Genomic DNA, 20,075 nt, shown 5'->3' with positions numbered 1-20,075 from the left:
AGAACAGATGAGCCTTGGTGGAATGCCAGTAAATGGAAATGTTAAGCACCAGCTACATATTGAAAATAGTTCTGAAGTATTAAAGTAATGGTTTAATAATGTAAAGGAGGTAATGCCAGCCTCATAAAACTATTTTCAAACTATTTTATACATTGATATCAAGTGATTAACATACATCACATAAAAGAAAATTCTGACTGTTTAGAATCACAGATTATTTGATCAGTGTTTCTGAAGATATCTTACATGTTGATGGCATGAGATATTGATCCATGGATAAATACAATAGGTATACAGCTGAGCTCATTTAGGTATATTAAATGTAGTGTTAAATCTTGTTTTCTTGTATGTCTTGTATGTTATTTCAATTTTTCTGCACCTAGAAAATGTAAAATGGGTTGTGGAAATTGAAGCATCATTTCTATTTTTCAAAACTTGCTAATATGGTTTAACTCTTCATAGTTTTGTTATTTTTTGTAATGAACATGATGGGGTTTCAGTGCCCATAAAAGTAGTCTGAAATATTGCTCATTTGAAAGATTTAACCATATTGAAAAGATTCATGGAACAATATCTGCTCTGAATTACTCATCATTGCATAATTAAGGAAAAATTCATCAAAGGACAGTCAACTGTATGACTGACAATCACAGATAAGTACCTGACAATAATAACTTGGGTTTCCTATCCAGAGTCATGTGAATGGGTCCTTGCATCTCTTGTAGCCAGAAAATGAATTTTTCTCCCATAAAAGCAGTCTGCTTGATAGGACTGGAAACATGTAAAAGGATTGATGGCATTTACTTTATGACTAACTTATGGGGTAATGCACATTGTACTCTTAAGATTATTGGTCTTTTTAATTTTTTGTTAGGGTGCTTTTTGAATTTAAGGGTTCTGTTTTGAAAGGTGTCAGTCTGTTACAAAACTTTCTAATGTAAAGCCAAAACCTATCTATCTGTCATGTCTCTGACACCCATTCCCTCCACTTACAATAGATTTAGCCTACTAGATGATGAAGTACAGGATGATCATAGCATCATCCTAGTCGGGGACTCTGTAGTCAGACATCAGGGCTAGGAGTTCTGTGCGAAGGGTAGAAATAGGAAGAACTTGCATTATGCAGTTGCTAGGATAGAACATTTCTTGGATAAGTTTGACGACATAGTCTCAAACAATCCTGAGGATGAGTTTGGTTATTCAGGTGGGGACAAACAATGCAGTTAATGGGAGATTGGAAGAAATATTAGCGAAATATGGGGAACTTATTAGCAAGTGCTGAGAGAGTCGCAGGAAGCTTATTATATCAGGATTGCTGCCAAGTTATGATACTGAGTCCTCTACTCTCAGTAGTATACTGGGGATAAACAGAAGAATCGAAGCTCTCTGTCGGGAGGGGGATAGTGTGTTTAATATAGACCTGTGGAACCATTTAGCTAAGGCTGGTCTTTACTTAAATGGAATAGGGAAAGCCCGCCTTGGCAGAGTATTGGATAAGAATATTAGTTTTTTTTTAGTTTTTTTTTTTTTTTATAGAGATAAACTCCTCTGGAGAGCAAATTATGGTCTAACTAATGAATGAACTGGGAGGGTGGGGGAAGGTGAGGGGGTAGCTGTGAGAGGTGGGTTGGTGCAGGCAGAAGTGGGGGAAGGTGATGGGGTAGCTGTGAGAGGTGGGTCAGTGCAGGCAGAATCTGACTGTGAACGGGATCTTAGGAAAAAGGCGTTCCGTAGTAACCTCACAGGCAGAGGAATTAGCAAAGAAAGGTCAAGTAGGGTAAGTTAGGGACATCTCAGGCAGTATAAGTAGTGGGTTGGCACAGCTACAGGTCAACTGTCAGGGTAACTTTTAGCAACAAAGCTGGTAGGGTCCAGTGTGGGGAGGGTCAAAATTAGGCAGCGAACCCGAAACAGATGGAGAACCATCACTCTTCTGCTGCTGCACATCCAGAGATTAACAGTGATGATACAAACACTTATACTGACAGTATAAAAGGCAAATTCAGTCCAGAAATTAACTCTGAGGAAAATAAATTTACATAAATGCCTGGAGCATAATTACTAAAGGCAATGAACTTATATCCTGTACAGTCACTGAAAAACAAAACATTATTGCAGTCTCAGACACGTGGGTAAACTCTTGAGAATAAACACTTAATCACAGAGTTCGCAGTACCTAGATACCAACTGTTTATGAAAGATCGCTTATACAGGGTAGGTGGTGGAGGTTTGATCTACATTGACAACAGTCTAAGTGCTGTTAAGATGAGCAAAGTAGACACAATCTTACAACTCTCTTTATATTGACATTACTGACAAGTTCAAAAGTAAACTATGTCTTTGCATTATTTACAGACCTCCTAAGCAAAAAGATGATGACAACATGTTATGCAGTGAAATTGATATTATACTAAATATAGTAAACATTAAAGAGGTTATAATAGTAGGAGACTTCAACAGTCCAGACATAAACTGGAATATGTTGCCAGGTGACAGAGGGAACGAGACAAACGGAACTGATTGAAGATACTTTTCTAGAACATTCAATTAGAAAACTAATTAGAGGTGAAGACATTTTTAATCTTGTCTTCACCACTAACACAGACTTAATCAACTCTTGCAAAGTAGGCAAGAGTTTGTCAAACAGTTATCACAGTTTGATTAGAGATAAGTGTAGATTATGAATAAATGACAACAAACTCTTGATCCCAGGTTACAGGTGATCAAATTTTTAAAACATTAGACATGAAATTCACAATACCAATTGGACAGAACTTCTTGATGTTCATACAGTAGAGGAAATCTGGAGTAATTCTGAGAACACACTAATTGAGATTGAAAATAAACATATTCCATGAATTACGAAGAGAACTTGCAGTATTTCAAAACCATCGTGGATGAATAGGAGAATAGGACTAATTTGCCAAAGAAGAGAACATAAGAAATTGAAATCATTGGGAACTGATGAAGATCACCAGGAATTAATCAAAATCCAAAGAGTGTGTGATAAGGTCCGAAGACAGAGTGAACGTGAGGAAGAAAAAAGAATTTCCTTCGAAGTTAAGAATAATCCTGAGGAACTCTTCAAGTATGTAAGACAGAGGAAGACAGTAAAAGAAGGAATTGGACTATTACAAAACGCACATAACTCACTAACTACTGACGACAAGGAAGTGGCTACCATACTAAATTATTCCTTTAACTCTGTATTGACAATTGAAGAAACCTCTTGAATACTGCTACCAGTGAAAATGTCTCAAGGATATGATGGAAAAGAGTTGAAGGTTAGAGAAATAAAGAACTCTGAAGTACTTAAGTACTTGGACTAATTAGATCCTAACAAATTCAATGGCCCAGATAACTTAGCTCCAAGATTTTTAAAAGAGGTCAAGTGACAAATCTATCAGATGGTCAGGTGCCAACTGACTGAAAAATAGTAAATGTTACTCTTATACATAAAAAAAGGAGACAAAAAGTATGCTTTGAACTACTGCCCAATTTGCTGTACATCAGTGTTAGGTAAAATGATGGATGAAATAATACGAGATAGAGTTGTCATTTTTCTAGAACACAGAATTAGACAACACAGTTTCTGCAATAGAAGATCCTGCCTGATGAATTTGCTGGAATTTTTTATATTTTTTATCTGAATTGGGATGAAAAAGTACTGTCTGATGTAATATATTTGTATTTCCTAAAGGCTTTTGATAAAGTGCGTCACAAGAGACTTTTACATAAACTCAAAGCACATGGAATTGGTGAAGAACTCTGTACATGGATCAGAGAGTGGTTTACTGGAAGATAGCGGCATGTAATATTTAACAGTGAAGCCTCAGATGGGCTAGACATAACGAGTGGTGTGCCACAGGGGTCGGTCCTTGTCCCAATTTTTTTCATAATATACATTAATGACCTAGAACTCTGTCTCATATCTAAGATCTCCAAATTTGCTGACGATACTAAGGTAGGAGGTAGAGCTATAAACAGGTGGAACTGCGAAATGATTCAAAGAGATCTTAACTTACTAGCAGAATGGTCAGACAGATGGCAAATGAAGTTTGATGTAATCAAGTGTAAAGTTATGCAATTTGGAGATAAGAATATACATTACGGCTACAAACCATTCAGAAACCCTCTAACTAAAGTAAATGAAGAATTGTGTCAAGCAGCAGGTAAAAAAGGCAGCCAAATGTTAGGTTTCATAAGCGGGAACATAGATTACAAGACACCAGAAACAATTCTCACTTTATAACTCTCTGGTAAGACCACACCTTGAATATGCAGTCCAGTTTTTGTCCCCAAACTATAGAAAAGATGAGGAAGAATTAGAGCGAGTACAAAGATGCATGACGAAATTGATCCCATCCCATAGAAACCTGGCATATGAAGAGAGGCTAAAACGATTGGATCTCTTCTCCCTTAAAAGATGTAGACCTCACGGCAACAATCCAAGTGTTCAAAATTCTGAACAAGTTTGATAAAGTAAAGAACAAACATCTCAAAATACAAGAAAATACTGGTTACCAGGACAAATGGAATAAAACTCAAAGCTAAAAGATGTAGTATGGGGACGTGGGAAAAAGCTTCTTTTCCAATAGGTGTATTGAGGACTGGAATAAGTTACTGTCAGACTTAGTGAATGCTAAGACAATAAATACCTTCTAAAGTCGTTTAGACAAATATTTTATGAATTCAGGGATATTCTGAGAAAAACACTAGAAATTTACTGTATAAATGACAGCAGTAATGAGGACACTAGAAGGCTAATGTGCAGCAGCAGGGAGTCAATGATAACTTAAAAAAACTGCTGAGGAGAATTACATTTTCTTGTCATTAAACTTATTTTTTTTTTACCCAGACAACCCAGTCATGGGCTAATCAGGCCTCCTTTTCTCTGTCTTTCTCTTGTAAACTCATATAAACTTATTCCTGTCCTTACATGCCTTCCTCATGCACACCATTCTGTGCATTCTTCCTCCAGTTTTCTCCAACACTCTTATGCCAACCCCATTACCCATACTATCATACATTTGTGTAAACTCCCCATCTGAGCATACTTTCAACATGACCAAACCACCTCAAAATATTATATTTCACCCACTATACAACTTCACAATCCATTCTCTATGCATTCCCTGCCATACCACATCTCTCATACATCACCCTTTCATTACTTTCTTCATTTTGTTTAGTCATACCACCTGCTCTGCTCCTCTCAATTAATTAATTTCTACAGCCTGGGCTTTTGACCTCTGTGACTCATCCCAAGTCTATGTTTCAGCTGCATAGCTCAGGGTCAGGAGGACTATGCTGCCCCTGAATGCTCTCTTCACTCTCATACAAATTGTAATATATTGTGATGTATTAGTAGGAGTGTACTTAAAGAACATACAATAAGTATTTTTTGGTACGATCATCCTTAATTGGTGATGTCAGACTTAAAGCAACATGTTTGGTATTTACAAAGTTTGGCACTTTTTCTTAATACCCTGAGGTCCATACTATAAGTAGAGGGATGAGTCCAGTCTCTGATATTGAAATGCTTATAGGAAGTATTTGATCCTTGAGAAAAAAGGGATTAATACAAAAGTGGGTGAAATTAGGGGGAGGGGATTCTTTGTTGTAATTGATACAATAATGTAATTTAGCAATGCAAAAAAGAATTACAAGTAAGTTTTAGTTTAGAGTTTGAAGAATTATTGTTAGAGCATGATTTCACGTTATCAGCATTTTGTTTGTTGAAAAAAGTTTTGACCTTTAGTACGGTATCTGAAATTATTTTGATGCATTCATGTGAAGTGATTATGAAACAGGTGCTTATTGAGATGCACTGTTTTAAAGAAATTGTTAAAAGATTGAGACAGTAGAGGGGAGAACAGAGTTCATTAGATTTTGTGATATAGTTCACACTGATGTGTGTAATCATGAGCTATTTGATTTCAAGAATCTTGATATTTCTTCAGGCACAAGAGACCATGAATATTTTTAATGTTATAAGATTTCTTAGTAGTAATCCATTAGGACTGATATACCACGTATGTTTTAATGAAGTTTTTAAGAAAATCTTATTTGAAACAATCTTTCCTTTGATTTTTATTGAATAATTTAATTAGTCTAAATGCTTTACTTGGATTTGTCAGCTCCTATAAGGTGATCTGATTGTACGTTTTATTTTTGTTATGAAAGTGTGTCGTAGATTTTGCCTTAGAATTGATTAAAGATGTATCCCTTACCCTGGAACTTGTACAGGTTAGTAGCAGATAAAGGTAGAATGTCAAAAGTCCTTGGTCTGTTGTATTCAAGATTACTGTCAACTTGAAGGATGAGTTTCCAGTGATTAACTTTAGCAAATGTTTATTGAATGTCTCATAAACTGTATATATAAACGAATAACAGTTAAACTTGCATTAGTTTTACAATTCATTCTGTTAAGGTTATGATATGTTCAGACCTTTACCTGTAGCCAGCATATTTCTAGAATTAATGAAATTTGAAAATTTAGATGTTGCTTTAGCTTGAGGATACAGATTTTTGATATTTTTTTTAACCCATCTCTTTTTACAAGCATAAAAGACACTGAAGTAGCCATTTTTCATAATAATTCATTAACTTTTGATCATATTGATTATAAAACCTGGGACCTCTTGTATGGGAGCTCTTGCATTTCCATGGCTTCACTGTAATCAATTGCAGGGAAATGATTTAGACTCCCTTGGAGTTAGAAGTTCTTTGATGAGATTTTACTTCTTTTGTCCACTTGTTACAGGCAACTTTTCAGTTGTGATTTAACCTCCTGCAGATGGAGTCTGATAACACTTATTATTGTATTGGCTTGTTATTGGATAGGAAAACTAGAATTATTTGTTTAGAGGTGAACTGGGAGAGAAACTTTCGTTTATTTATCGATATAAAGAAACTCTTTAAATCTGTGTGCATTTGATAACTTTTTTAATCATATGTAGACTATGAATGAATGTTAACAGGAATGAGCTTACCTGAAAATACAATATATGTTGACTGCTTGCTGCTAATAAGCATCATCTTGGCAGCACTATTGTGGAAATATAGAAAATATGGATAAAAAAAAATGATTGAAGTGTTCACTTCCAGTTCAATTGAATAGTACCCAATATTGCTTCCTGATAGTATAAATTGATTATTTTTGAGTGTGCAGGTTAAAGGACTCAAAAGATTATCCAAAATTTATCTTTTAAACTTTTTATAGTTACATTGGGAGACAGTCTATTTCGTTATTTATGTTGAAGATATTGTCATATTTTTGGGACGTCGTTTGAAGTGATGGAAATTCTTTGGTATATAAACCAGGGAACATAAGGCTCTGAGTAGCTTCATGATATTAAATTTACACTGACAGCTATTTGGTAAGGAGAAGTTTTACTTTTAGTATCAATACATAGTCAATAATATTTTGGCATTGATGGAAATACTTCATGCTTCACATCCGGTCTGTAACATTAGCTGTTTGATGTTTCAGGACCACTGTAATAAGAGAAAAAAACTGGCATTAGTTCTATGCATTGGACTTTACATACACATTTAATAAAAATACTGATTTTTACCATCATGTGATTAGTAGTACTCATGGAAATTTGATGTGTTTTATCCACTAAGCCATTCCTGAGAGATAGTGGGAATGTGGTACTTCAAAATAGCTCTTAATGTTATATATATTTTACCATGGCTCATGGTGAGATTCCTGAGGATTGGTGGAATGCGTGTGTAGTGCCACTGCATAAAGGCAAGGTGGACAAAAATGAATGTTCAAATTCTAAAGGTGTACATTTAATGAACGTACCTGGTGGGCTGTATAGGAGATTAGTGTTTGAGAGGGTAGTTGCATGCACAGAGTTTCAGACTAGGGAGGAACAGTATGGCTTCAGGAGTGGTAGAAGATGTATGGATCAAATGTTTGCTTTTAAGAATGTGTGTGAGAAATACTTAGAAAAACAGAAAGACACTTGGATATGGCAATTATGAATGTGGAGAAAGTGTATTATAGATTTGATAAAGATGATTTGTGGAAGATTTTGCAAACATATGGTAGGGAGGTGAGCTGCTAAAAGAAGCATAGAAGTTTTATCAAAAGAGTGAGGTGTGTTTGTGAGTAGGAAGAGAGGAGGGTGAGTGGTTTGAGGTGAAGGTGGGTCTGTGGCACAGTGTGTTATGTCACCATGGCTGTTTAATATATTTATTTATGGTGTGGTGTTAGGTGAATGCAAGGGTCTTAGAAAGAGCCAAAAATAGATACAATATTAAGGGAGACACTGATTTGTAAGCATTTATGAAGAAATGGTATGTAGTAATGTCAAGATGAATGTTGAAAAAATGTCTGATTTGGGTAGCTTGTCAGAAATCAACTTGGTAAACTGGTTTTAGAAATTCACTTAAAAGAGTAGAATGTGCAGATTATGCCTTTCAGAAGGCATTCACTTGTGGGCTACACATTTGTAAAGCTCTTGTCTGTTGGGTATGCTTGGTTATTTCCCTCATCATAAGTCAGTTTGCTTGTATATATCTCTCTTTTATGGTCTATCCCATGATGTATGAGAATTTTTTTTAGGTTGTTCTTCAGGAAAATAGTGTTAGGGATTTCCAGCCCTCATTGTTTCTAGTGAAGAAGCACTAGCTTTCCCCATGCTTTGTTATCTACCCAACATGGTAGCAGTAGCTTTTTTTGTTTTAGACTTGCCTTTGAACAATCAGTGACCTCCACAGAGATGATGTCTTGAACATACTCCATGAAGCCCCATTTGGTGAGGATATCTCTACATGGATTAAGAAATAAATTTTTTGACTTAACCTCTGATTTACACCAGATCACATTATGTGAGGAAGGTGGCCTCTATCATAACCTCTCTCAGAGACCTTTCTTTAGAGGAAATCAAGGAAACGGGTCTTTTTCAGTTGGTACCTTAGCTTGGATGTTGTTGAACTACTCTATGTGGTTCTGAGGATTCCTCTCCTAGGAGAGAGATTCTGGTGTGCCAACCAGATCATCATTGAGTGTATTTATTTTCTCTTCTAGGTTTAATTTCTCAGATGAAAGTCTCTCTAAACTCTCCTTCATGCTCACAGGACACACATCAGAGGAGAGAAATTTAAGTTTTGAAAATTGATGGACCTTATCTCATATAGCATTGTCTCATGAGCATTTTTTTTTTTTTGTTGAAAAAGCTTTCTTTGTACCAACTTTGACCACTTTTATATTGATACTTGTGATCTACAAATTCTGAGCTGTCAGATGTCCAGAAGTTAGTAAGGATTTCTGATTAGCTCAAGATGGGCCTGAAATCAGTGAATTGCTACTACCATGGTTAGTTGGAGAATGGAGGATTTGGAAAGCCAGCTCTTCTTCACCAGAAACAATTAGGGTTGGAAAGATGTAAATGGATATCTCAGGGAATGTCTTATTCCCATGGAACACCACAGTGGAGAGAAGTTTTTCAGTTTTCAAAACTTACAATTCTTGATGTACTGAATCAGGAGCCAAATGCAAAAATGCATATAATTTTTGATCACGGATATAATTAGAAGCTTTCTTTAGTAAGACTCTGAATCTGATCAAAAATGAAGTACTCTTACTTCCCTGTTGGAGCTGGACAGGGTTGGGAAGGTATTGAGTGCTGTGGTATACCAGAAATAGTGTAAACTGTCGTATCAAGGCATGGAAGAATTTTATGTTCTTTTGAGGAATATTAATGATCCCTTGATTGAGAACAAGTGACAGTAGCAGTTTTAAAGTGTACTCTTTTGACTGAAGGTCATTTTATATTCACACAGGTTTTGAATGACAGTATTGTGCGGTAAAACGTAAGATGGGCTATTCACTTACTTTCTATATACACGATGAAGCCTGTTATGAGTAAGAGAACAAGGAGTGAAAATACAGTAGTGATTGCAAAGATGATTCCACAGCTGCATTGGTGGCATTTAGGCCGTGGTCTGACTGGCCGATAATTGTCAAGTGCAGTGAAGGTTGGTGGGGGGTTGATTGAAGAACATGTTGATGAGCAATCGTCCTGCTGAGAAATGTAAATATTATATATTATTCTTTATTTCTCTTGCTGTGTTATGAATCATTTTACTCTGTAAGCTAAACTTGGACTTCATCCTAGAATATTTTTACATTTATTCATAGCAACTCCACCATCTGTAACCCTTAAATGTCTCTTTAAATTTTATTTTGAAATGTATTCAACCTTACAATTGTAAAGATATTCATAGAACAAAGTAAAAAAAATCACTTCAGGAGTATATTGTGTTCTCATCTTTCACTCATAATGTGCAGAAGTTTAGTAGATGTTTAAGCACTTTCAGCACAGTGTCCTAAAAAGTGTGGGGATGATGCCTGAGTGTTAGGCCAAAGGTTGACAAAGGGAAGGAATGCTCTGTTCCCTGTGAATGAACTTGTCTTTACCCCCAACTTTCTACATCACTTCTTTTATCTCTTCTGCTTGCTTCTCACTCATATTACATTACTGCCTTTCTTCAACACGTTTAAGGTACTAGATAGTGATCTACAAGAAAGGAGACCAGGAACAGACACTAATGTACAGACTGTTGTCACTGATGGGCACAATCTGCAAGGCTCTGATAAAGTTAATTATAAAGCAATTGGATGAATTTATAATGAGAGAGAGAGAGAGAGAGAGAGAGAGAGAGAGAGAGAGAGAGAGAGAGAGAGAGAGAGAGAGAGAGAGAGAGAGAGAGATTTTAGGGAAAGGAGGTCATGTGGAATAAACTCCTCAGATTTTGAAGAGAGAGTGAGCTCCATCTTAGACTAATGGGAAGGCTGGGTGGATTGTTTGTATATAGATTACCAGAAGATATTTGATGCTATGCTGTATGGAAAACTGATTATGAAGCTGCATCATCCGGCTGGAATAAGGGGGAAAACTCTTACAATGGATAGAAGATTATCAAAGTGGAAGAGAATGAAGGCCATGTCAGAGGAGCCATCTCCAAATGGGTAATGGTGACTAGCAGAGTGGCCCAGGGTTCTCTTCTGGGACCATTACTTCTCTTGATATATGTAAATGACTTGCATGAAATTATGGACTTCTCACTTGAATATGTTTGCATATTATACAAACATTATGAGGGAGATGAAAAGAGAGGAGGATTGCATCAACTTACAAGGGAACCTAAACAGACTCCAAAGTTGGTCTAATACATAGTTGGTGAAATGTAAAGTAATGAGGATGGTACAAAGTGAGGGAAGGCCTCAATATGATCACAAATATGATTATCATCCAGCATCAAATAATTTTCAGGATTTTCTGTGTGAAGGCTTTGGGAGTTGACTTTATCTCTAACCTGTTGCTATATTCCCACGTTTTGAAAATAGTTGAGGAGGCAAACTGTTTGCAGGCAAATATTAGATTAGGTTTCAAGAATATGGACGGATAAATATTTGGTCAATTATTAATATTCAACATCAGGCCAAAACTATAATATGCTTCTCAGGTTTGGTCATGCACCTTAAAGAAGCACAAGAGCCCAAAGAAAAGGCCCAGAGGAGGGAAACATAGATAGCACCAGAATTAATTGAGCATAGTTACAGGAAAAGGCTGGAGGGTTTAGATTTGCTCACCTTGGAAGAGAAGGGTAAGGGGTGACCTGATAACCTTTAATTAATATAACGGATTGATGACATAGACAGTGAACAGTTCTTTTAGAGATAGAGGGATAAACCAACCAGAAGACATCACACGAAGTTAAACAAGAAACTTGCAAAAAAATGTAAAGAAGTACTTTTATAGCATAAGAGTGGTGGCTGAATGGAATAGATTAGTCAAAAAATGTAAAGAAGTACTTTTATAGTATAAGAGTGGTGGCTGAATGGAATAGATTAACTGAAGTCATGGCTAATGTATACCAAAAATACTTTAAGTTCAGAAGATGATTGTAGAGAATATTCAAGAGATGGGGCACCATGTGTAAAAGTTCCCTTCCTGCACAGTACCAATAGGTAACAAAAGAAGAAAAATGACATATGACTTTTTAAATCTTATATACTGTTTGATGTCATTTGCATCTTCTATTTGTCTGCTATCATATATGCATTATTTAAATTGTCTAAAGTACATACATTACTAGATCCTAGTTCCCTTTGAAAAGCAAATAGTTTTGAGATTTGGTCTAGTATTTCATCCCTAATTTGGTTTCTGAACCTGATACTGAATCAGTGCTATAAGCCATATCTTAGTGAGTTACCAATATACTTTTTTAGAATCTTGTTTATACGTTAGTTATTTTATTACCTTCCATTGGCAGTCTTTGCAGGGCTGTGAATCATATACACAACCTTTGTGTGAACACCAGAGTGTAGCTCTTGGAATATGCCAATAAGAATCATATATTGACACAGCCTCCAGCTGCTTTCCATCTCTCTTGAGACTGCTGCTGTGTGTGGACTCGAAACCTCTTGGAAGTTCTGGTGTTGGTGGATGTGTCATAAATCTCGCATCAAGTTGCCTATTCTCTGCACAAATCTTTGGACGAACCATGTATCTGGATTCACTTTTTCTGGAATTTTTTGGAGATGCTGGGCGTATTGTATAGCAGGAATCGTATTTAGGGTACTCAGACAATGAATGTCCCAGCATAAAGTTGGGTTCGTATCTTGAGGCTTCTGGTGTAGGTGTCCTAAGTGCATAGTGTAGTCTGCCATCCAGGTTTCTGCTCATTCCCATAACACTCAACCGGTTGCTGTGTATGGGTGCAGTACTGCCAAGCATGTATTTGGTGGAGCCACCTGAACCTGAACTCATTGTGGCACCTCCAGTTATGAAGTTCCCTGACCCAACCTGTGGAAAAAAGTCAGTTTTCAGTGGACATTTGGTATGATTATAGATATAAGACTCTAATAATGTACAAAAACAGTTGTATGCATCCATGAAAATATGAGTAAATAAGGAAAATGCACAATTTGAAATGGCTTTACTTACTAGATAACATGATTGGAAAACACTAGCAATACAGTGTGGAAATATGGTAACCCTACTACAAACATTTACTGCACTCTTAGCTAGTGGGAGTGGTTTTCAGTGTATGAGACAAGTGTACTATATCGCAATAATGGATTTGGAAGTTGATATAGTGATGCTATTTTGTGCACTTTTGTTTGATTGTGACTTTCAGATTCCTTCCAATACTTTGTTACCATTTTCTTTGGTAAGATAAAGAGGTAATTGCATCAGCAGATTACCTGTATGTTAAAGGAGCAACTAGGCCAAATGGTTCAGCAGTACAGCTGATTAACGTAACACCATTGTCTGAGGCATCGCTTAACCCTTTATTCTGTATTTAAGTTTTAAGGTGCTTTTTCAAAATTACCAAAAACAGGTAATTGCTAAATAGTATAGTCTTGCTTGATAAGGTCTTGTTTAAGGTAGTTTAGGAAATTGATTTGGTTAAGAAAGTACCTGGGGTAGTTAACATCATTGCTTAATGTAGTTTATAACTAATTTTTTGTAATGAATATAGCTTAAGCAAAACATGCCCTAGTCATGGCCATCTTGGGTGAAAGGAAAACAGGTTAAGAAAAAGAATAGATATCAGAGTCCCACATGTGTATGTAGACCTGATTGAAAAGTAGAAATGTTATAGGAAGAGGGGATCTTTAAAGAAAGAAGAGAGCTCCTCAGCTGCATTGCTCAAGGGGAGAAGGAGGTATCATGATATTAGGCCAGTCCTCGTGTGGCTGGAAACCATACAGAAGCTTTTGGAAGCATTAGCCAGACATGAGTCCCTAAGTCCCTAAGTGGTAGGGACACATATGGAGAGCTCATGAGAACAGTGGGCAATGAAATGCCTGTAGAATGGGGATAGAGCAGCAACATCATGGTTTACAGGGAGGTAATAACTTGTGAATGAATGAGATGGAAGACTCTAGCTCATAAAGAAGTCGAGGAAGAGGCATCTCTAATGTAAGAGCTGTATTCCATTTTAGGGCAAATAAGACCCTCGGAGATATGAAACGCATGCTCACAGGAGAAATAGTTAAGGAATGTGTACAAGACCACCAGCTTATAGGAAGCAGATTTTGCTTTGTGTGGGGTTTCAAAGGTTAGAGTGAAGGATATGGTTATGGCCACCATGTTTATGTTATTTCAAGAGTGAATTGTGGTGATTCAGAATTAAAGACAATGGAAATTAGTGACTTACATAGACTTGCATAGAGAAATATAGGTAGAAATAGGATTTTAGCACTACAGAGTTTAACCGAGTATCTGCTACTCCAGCCTGAGATATTGCACAGATCTTAATTAAAAGAAATTTATTAATATGAGAAAGAGAATGAGTACTAAAGTGAAATTGGGGAGAGGAGTAAGTTGAGGTATGTACAGTGGAATCATTGTGTAAGAGTGAATAGGGTTAGATGTAGAAGAGAAAAGATCATTTATGGGGAGAAGTTATACAGCCCCTTGCCTGAGGCTGTATGCATTAACTTTAGCAGTATATTGTGGCTGTTTACATTATGGTACCTTGTTTTTAAGCACATATCCTTTACTTTTACATATATTTCTTTCATTTGTTTATGGGAAACAAAATTTAAGACCTCAGTTTTTTCTGTAATGTGGGCAGTTTTTATGAAGTCACTTGGGGTTTATGGGTTAGTCGTACTTGCAAGGAATACGTCTACTATGTTAAACAGGGAATATCCAAAGAATGAAAGTCCTTTTGTGATATTTATTCTAAGTTTCCCTTGAAATTTACGTATATGACATGAAGAAAGCTTTTAAGACCATAAAAATGGAAGTGTCCTCTGGAAAAATACAATTGCAATCAAAAGTCAGCTTCCATTATACTCAGTTAAAATTTATAAGAATGATGAAATCAGACTTGAAATATATTTTATATTTATTTATTTTGCTTTGTCGCTGTCTCCCACGTTAGCGAGGTAGCGCAAGGAAACAGACGAAAGAATGCCCCAACCCACCCACATACACATGTATATACATACATGTCCACACACGCAAATATAATACCTATACATCTCAATGTATGCATATATATATACCCACACAGACATATACATATATACCCATGTACATAATTCATACTGTCTGCCTTTATTCAATTCCCATCGCCACCCCGCCACACATGGAATAACAACACCCTCCCCCCTCATGTGTGCGAGGTAGCGCTGGGAAAAGACAACAAAGGCCCCATTTGTTCACACTCAGTCTCTGGCTGTCGTGTAATAATGCACTGAAACCACAGCTCCCTTTCCCCATCCAGGCCCCACAGAACTTTCCATGGTTTACCCCAGACGCTTCACATGCCCTGGTTCAATCCATTGACAGCATGTCGACCCCAGTATACCACATCGTTCCAATTCACTCTATTCCTTGCACGCCTTTCACCCTCCTGCATGTTCAGGCCCCGATCACTCAAAATCTTTTTCACTCCATCTTTCCACCTCCAGTTTGATCTCCCACTTCTCCTCGTTCCCTCCACCTCTGACACATATATCCTCTTTGTCAATCTTTCCTCACTCATTCTCTCCATGTGACCAAACCATTTCAAAACACCCTCTTCTGCTCTCTCAACCACACTCTTTTTATTACCACACATCTCTGTTACCCTATTATTACTTACTCGATCAAACCACCTCACACCACATATTGTCCTCAAACATCTCATTTCCAGCACATCCACCCTCCTCCACACAGCTCTATCTATAGCCCATGCCTCGCAACCATATAACATTGTTGGAATCACTATTACTTCAAACATACCCATTTTTGCTTTCCAAGATAACGTTCTTGACTTCCACACATTCTTCAACACTCCCAGAACTTTTGCCCCCTACCCCACCCTATGATTCACTTCCGCTTCCATGGTTCCATCTGCTGCCAAATCCACTCCCAGATATCTAAAACACTTCACTTTCTCCAGTTTTTATCCATTCAGACTTACTTCCCAATTGATTTGTCTCTCAACCCTACTGTACCAAATAACCCTGCTCTTATTCACATTTACTCTCAGCTTTCTTCTTTCACACACTTTACCAAACTCAGTCACCAGCTTCTGCAGTTTCTCACCCGAATCAGCCACCAGCGCTGTATCATCAGCGAACAACAACTGACTCACTTGCCGAGCTCTCTCATCCACAACAGACTGCATTCTTGCCCCTCTTTCCTAAACTCTTGCATCCACCTCCCTAACAACTCCATCCATAAACAAATTATGGATGGGGTTGTTTATATATATATTGACTTCCAGAGGTTGGCGAGGGTTGGGGTGGCTTGGGTTTAAAAGATGTGTGTATTGTGTGTAATTACAAGATGAGAATGATGTAGTATGGGTCTGGTGCTGACTGTTCATGGGAGGCCTGACACTGGTTACACGCCGTTGTCACGTTATAACTTGTTGCTGAGGGTTGTAATGAGTGTGAAAGTGGTCGCTGAGGAAGATGTATTTGGTATTTGTTGTTGACGACCCAAGTGATTAGTTATAACTAAATTTGGTTAGTGTCAACATTGTTTTGGAAGCAGTGGCCATAGTGACGGGAATGGCATGAGTATGACTGCCAGCCGTAGGGAGTAGAAATTCTTTTGCAGTACGACATGTACGTTTAGAAAGTGTTTGCTCGTAACAAAGGTTATTTTACATATTTTTAACATTTCAGTCTCAGTTATGATATACATATTTTCTACTAACTAATGTTATTATCTTAGATTTGTACACATTCACCTATACACGCATGCACGCACTCACAATTTGTTGGTGTTTACTCTGGAGAGTGACGGTGAGTGAAGGTACCGGTGTTACTGAGACGGCTGGGTTTACTGAATAAGGAGAAGGGTAATGTGGTGAGGAAGGCACGTGTCATGTGGGGAGGCAGGAGTGTGACGAATGTGGGTTGCAGGTTTCGCCATACCACTCTCGTACCTTGCCATGTCACCATCACCGTTGGAAGGCTTTGTGCTCGAGCTGTTGATGTCACAGGGAGACTCAGTAGTACACTAAAGTTAACATGACGACGTCGGTGCTGGACTGAGAAGTGTGATCCTGGATTATAACCTCATTGATATATATATATATATATATATATATATATATATATATATATATATATATATATATAGGGGAGAAAGAATATTTCCCACGTATTCCCTGCATGTCGTAAAGGCGACTAAATGGGAAGGGAGCGGGGAGCTGGAAATCCTTCCCTCTCGTTTTAATTTTCCAAAAGAAGGAACAGAGAAGTGGACCTAGAGAGGATATTCCCTCAAAGTTTCAGTCCTCTGTTCTAAACGTTACCTCGCTAACGCGGGAAATGGCTAATAGTATGAAAAAAATAAATATGTATTATTCATTTTATTATACTTTGTCGCTAACTCCTGCGTTAGCGAGGTAGCGCAAGGAAACACCCGAAAGGATAGCCCAACCCACTCACATGCACATTTATATACATACACGCCCACAAACGCATATATATATATATATATATATATATATATATATATATATATATATATATATATATATATATATATATATATTTTTTTTTTTTTTTCTTTTTTTTGCCGCTGTCTCCCGCGTTTGCGAGGTAGCGCAAGGAAACAGACGAAAGAAATGGCCCAACCCACCCCCATACACATGTATATACATACGTCCACACACACAAATATACATACCTACACAGCTTTCCATGGTTTACCCCAGACGCTTCACATGCCCCGATTCAATCCACTGACAGCACGTCAACCCCGGTATACCACATCGCTCCAATTCACTCTATTCCTTGCCCTCCTTTCACCCTCCTGCATGTTCAGGCCCCGATCACACAAAATCTTTTTCACTCCATCTTTCCACCTCCAATTTGGTCTCCCTCTTCTCCTCGTTCCCTCCACCTCTGACACATATATCCTCTTGGTCAATCTTTCCTCACTGATTCTCTCCATGTGCCCAAACCATTTCAAAACACCCTCTTCTGCTCTCTCAACCACGCTCTTTTTATTTCCACACATCTCTCTTACCCTTACGTTACTTACTCGATCAAACCACCTCACACCACACATTGTCCTCAAACATCTCATTTCCAGCACATCCATCCTCCTGCGCACAACTCTATCCATAGCCCACGCCTCGTAACCATACAACATTGTTGGAACCACTATTCCTTCAAACATACCCATTTTTGCTTTCCGAGATAATGTTCTCGACTTCCACACATTCTTCAAGGCTCCCAGAATTTTCGCCCCCTCCCCCACCCTATGATCCACTTCCGCTTCCATGGTTCCATCCGCTGCCAGATCCACTCCCAGATATCTAAAACACTTCACTTCCTCCAGTTTTTCTCCATTCAAACTCACCTCCCAATTGACTTGACCTCAACCCTACTGTACCTAATAACCTTGCTCTTATTCACATTTACTCTTAACTTTCTTCTTTCACACACTTTACCAAACTCAGTCACCAGCTTCTGCAGTTTCTCACATGAATCAGCCACCAGCGCTGTATCATCAGCGAACAACAACTGACTCACTTCCCAAGCTCTCTCATCCCCAACAGACTTCATACTTGCCCCTCTTTCCAAAACTCTTGCATTCACCTCCCTAACAACCCCATCCATAAACAAATTAAACAACCCTGGAGACATCACACACCCCTGCCGCAAACCTACATTCACTGAGAACCAATCACTTTCCTCTCTTCCTACACGTACACATGCCTTACATCCTCGATAAAAACTTTTCACTGCTTCTAACAACTTGCCTCCCACACCATATATTCTTAATACCTTCCACAGAGCATCTCTATCAACTCTATCATATGCCTTCTCCAGATCCATAAATGCTACATACAAATCCATTTGCTTTTCTAAGTATTTCTCACATACATTCTTCAAAGCAAACACCTGATCCACACATCCTCTACCACTTCTGAAACCACACTGCTCTTCCCCAATCTGATGCTCTGTACATGCCTTCACCCTCTCAATCAATACCCTCCCATATAATTTACCAGGAATACTCAACAAACTTATACCTCTGTAATTTGAGCACTCACTCTTATCCCCTTTGCCTTTGTACAGTGGCACTATGCACGCATTCCGCCAATCCTCAGGCACCTCACCGTGAGTCATACATACATTAAATAACCTTACCAACCAGTCAACAATACAGTCACCCCCTTTTTTAATAAATTCCACTGCAATACCATCCAAACCTGCTGCCTTGCCGGCTTTCATCTTCCGCAAAGCTTTTACTACCTCTTCTCTGTTTACCAAATCATTTTCCCTAACCCTCTCACTTTGCACACCACCTCGACCAAAACACCCTATATCTGCCACTCTATCATCAAACACATTCAACAAACCTTCAAAATACTCACTCCATCTCCTTCTCACATCACCACTACTTGTTATCACCTCCCCATTTGCGCCCTTCACTGAAGTTCCCATTTGCTCCCTTGTCTTACGCACTTTATTTACCTCCTTCCAGAACATCTTTTTATTCTCCCAAAAATTTAATGATACTCTCTCACCCCAACTCTCATTTGCCCTTTTTTTCACCTCTTGCACCTTTCTCTTGACCTCCTGTCTCTTTCTTTTATACGTCTCCCACTCAACTGCATTTTTTCCCTGCAAAAATCGTCCAAATGCCTCTCTCTTCTCTTTCACTAATACTCTTACTTCTTCATCCCACCACTCACTACCCTTTCTAATCAACCCACCTCCCACTCTTCTCATGCCACAAGCATCTTTTGCGCAATCTATCACTGATTCACTAAATACGTCCCATTCCTCCCCCACTCCCCTTACTTCCATTGTTCTCACCTTTTTCCATTCTGTACTCAGTCTCTCCTGGTACTTCCTCACACAAGTCTCCTTCCCAAGCTCACTTACTCTCACCACCCTCTTCACCCCAACATTCACTCTTCTTTTCTGAAAACCTATACAAATCTTCACCTTAGCCTCCACAAGATAATGATCAGACATCCCTCCAGTTGCACCTCTCAGCACATTAACATCCAAAAGTCTCTCTTTCGCGCGCCTGTCAATTAACACGTAATCCAATAACGCTCTCTGGCCATCT

The 20,075-nt window shown here is 38.0% G+C and overlaps 2 protein-coding genes across 12 annotated transcripts in view; one reads left to right on the top strand and one right to left on the bottom strand.

The window, feature by feature from the left end:
- The window catches only part of nudC (nuclear distribution C, dynein complex regulator), a 404,242-nt gene that overhangs the window by 58,700 nt on the left and 325,467 nt on the right, over nucleotides 1-20,075 (top strand). The window lies entirely within an intron of this gene.
- LOC139754622 (uncharacterized) overlaps nucleotides 6,858-20,075 on the bottom strand; it is a 234,783-nt gene continuing 221,565 nt past the window's right edge. For 5 of the 10 annotated variants that reach the window (XM_071672096.1, XM_071672097.1, XM_071672098.1 and 2 more), the window contains 3 exons: nucleotides 12,285-12,830; nucleotides 9,854-10,043; nucleotides 6,858-7,500 (listed from right to left, as the gene is read on the bottom strand). In XM_071672096.1, coding sequence (XP_071528197.1) covers nucleotides 7,457-7,500; nucleotides 9,854-10,043; nucleotides 12,285-12,830 — 780 coding nt within the window. In that variant the 3' untranslated portion in view covers nucleotides 6,858-7,456. Of the gene's footprint in view, nucleotides 7,501-9,853; nucleotides 10,044-12,284; nucleotides 12,831-16,749; nucleotides 16,884-16,923; nucleotides 17,021-20,075 lie in introns of those variants that run through there. The other 5 variants (XM_071672099.1, XM_071672100.1, XM_071672095.1 and 2 more) reach the window with 3 other exon arrangements.

Source organism: Panulirus ornatus, chromosome 17 (genome assembly GCF_036320965.1).
Source record: "Panulirus ornatus isolate Po-2019 chromosome 17, ASM3632096v1, whole genome shotgun sequence".
In the NCBI taxonomy this organism is placed as follows: domain Eukaryota; kingdom Metazoa; phylum Arthropoda; class Malacostraca; order Decapoda; family Palinuridae; genus Panulirus; species Panulirus ornatus.
The sequence above is the reverse complement of the archived record's forward strand: the minus strand, read 5'-3'. Positions and strand labels throughout refer to the sequence as shown.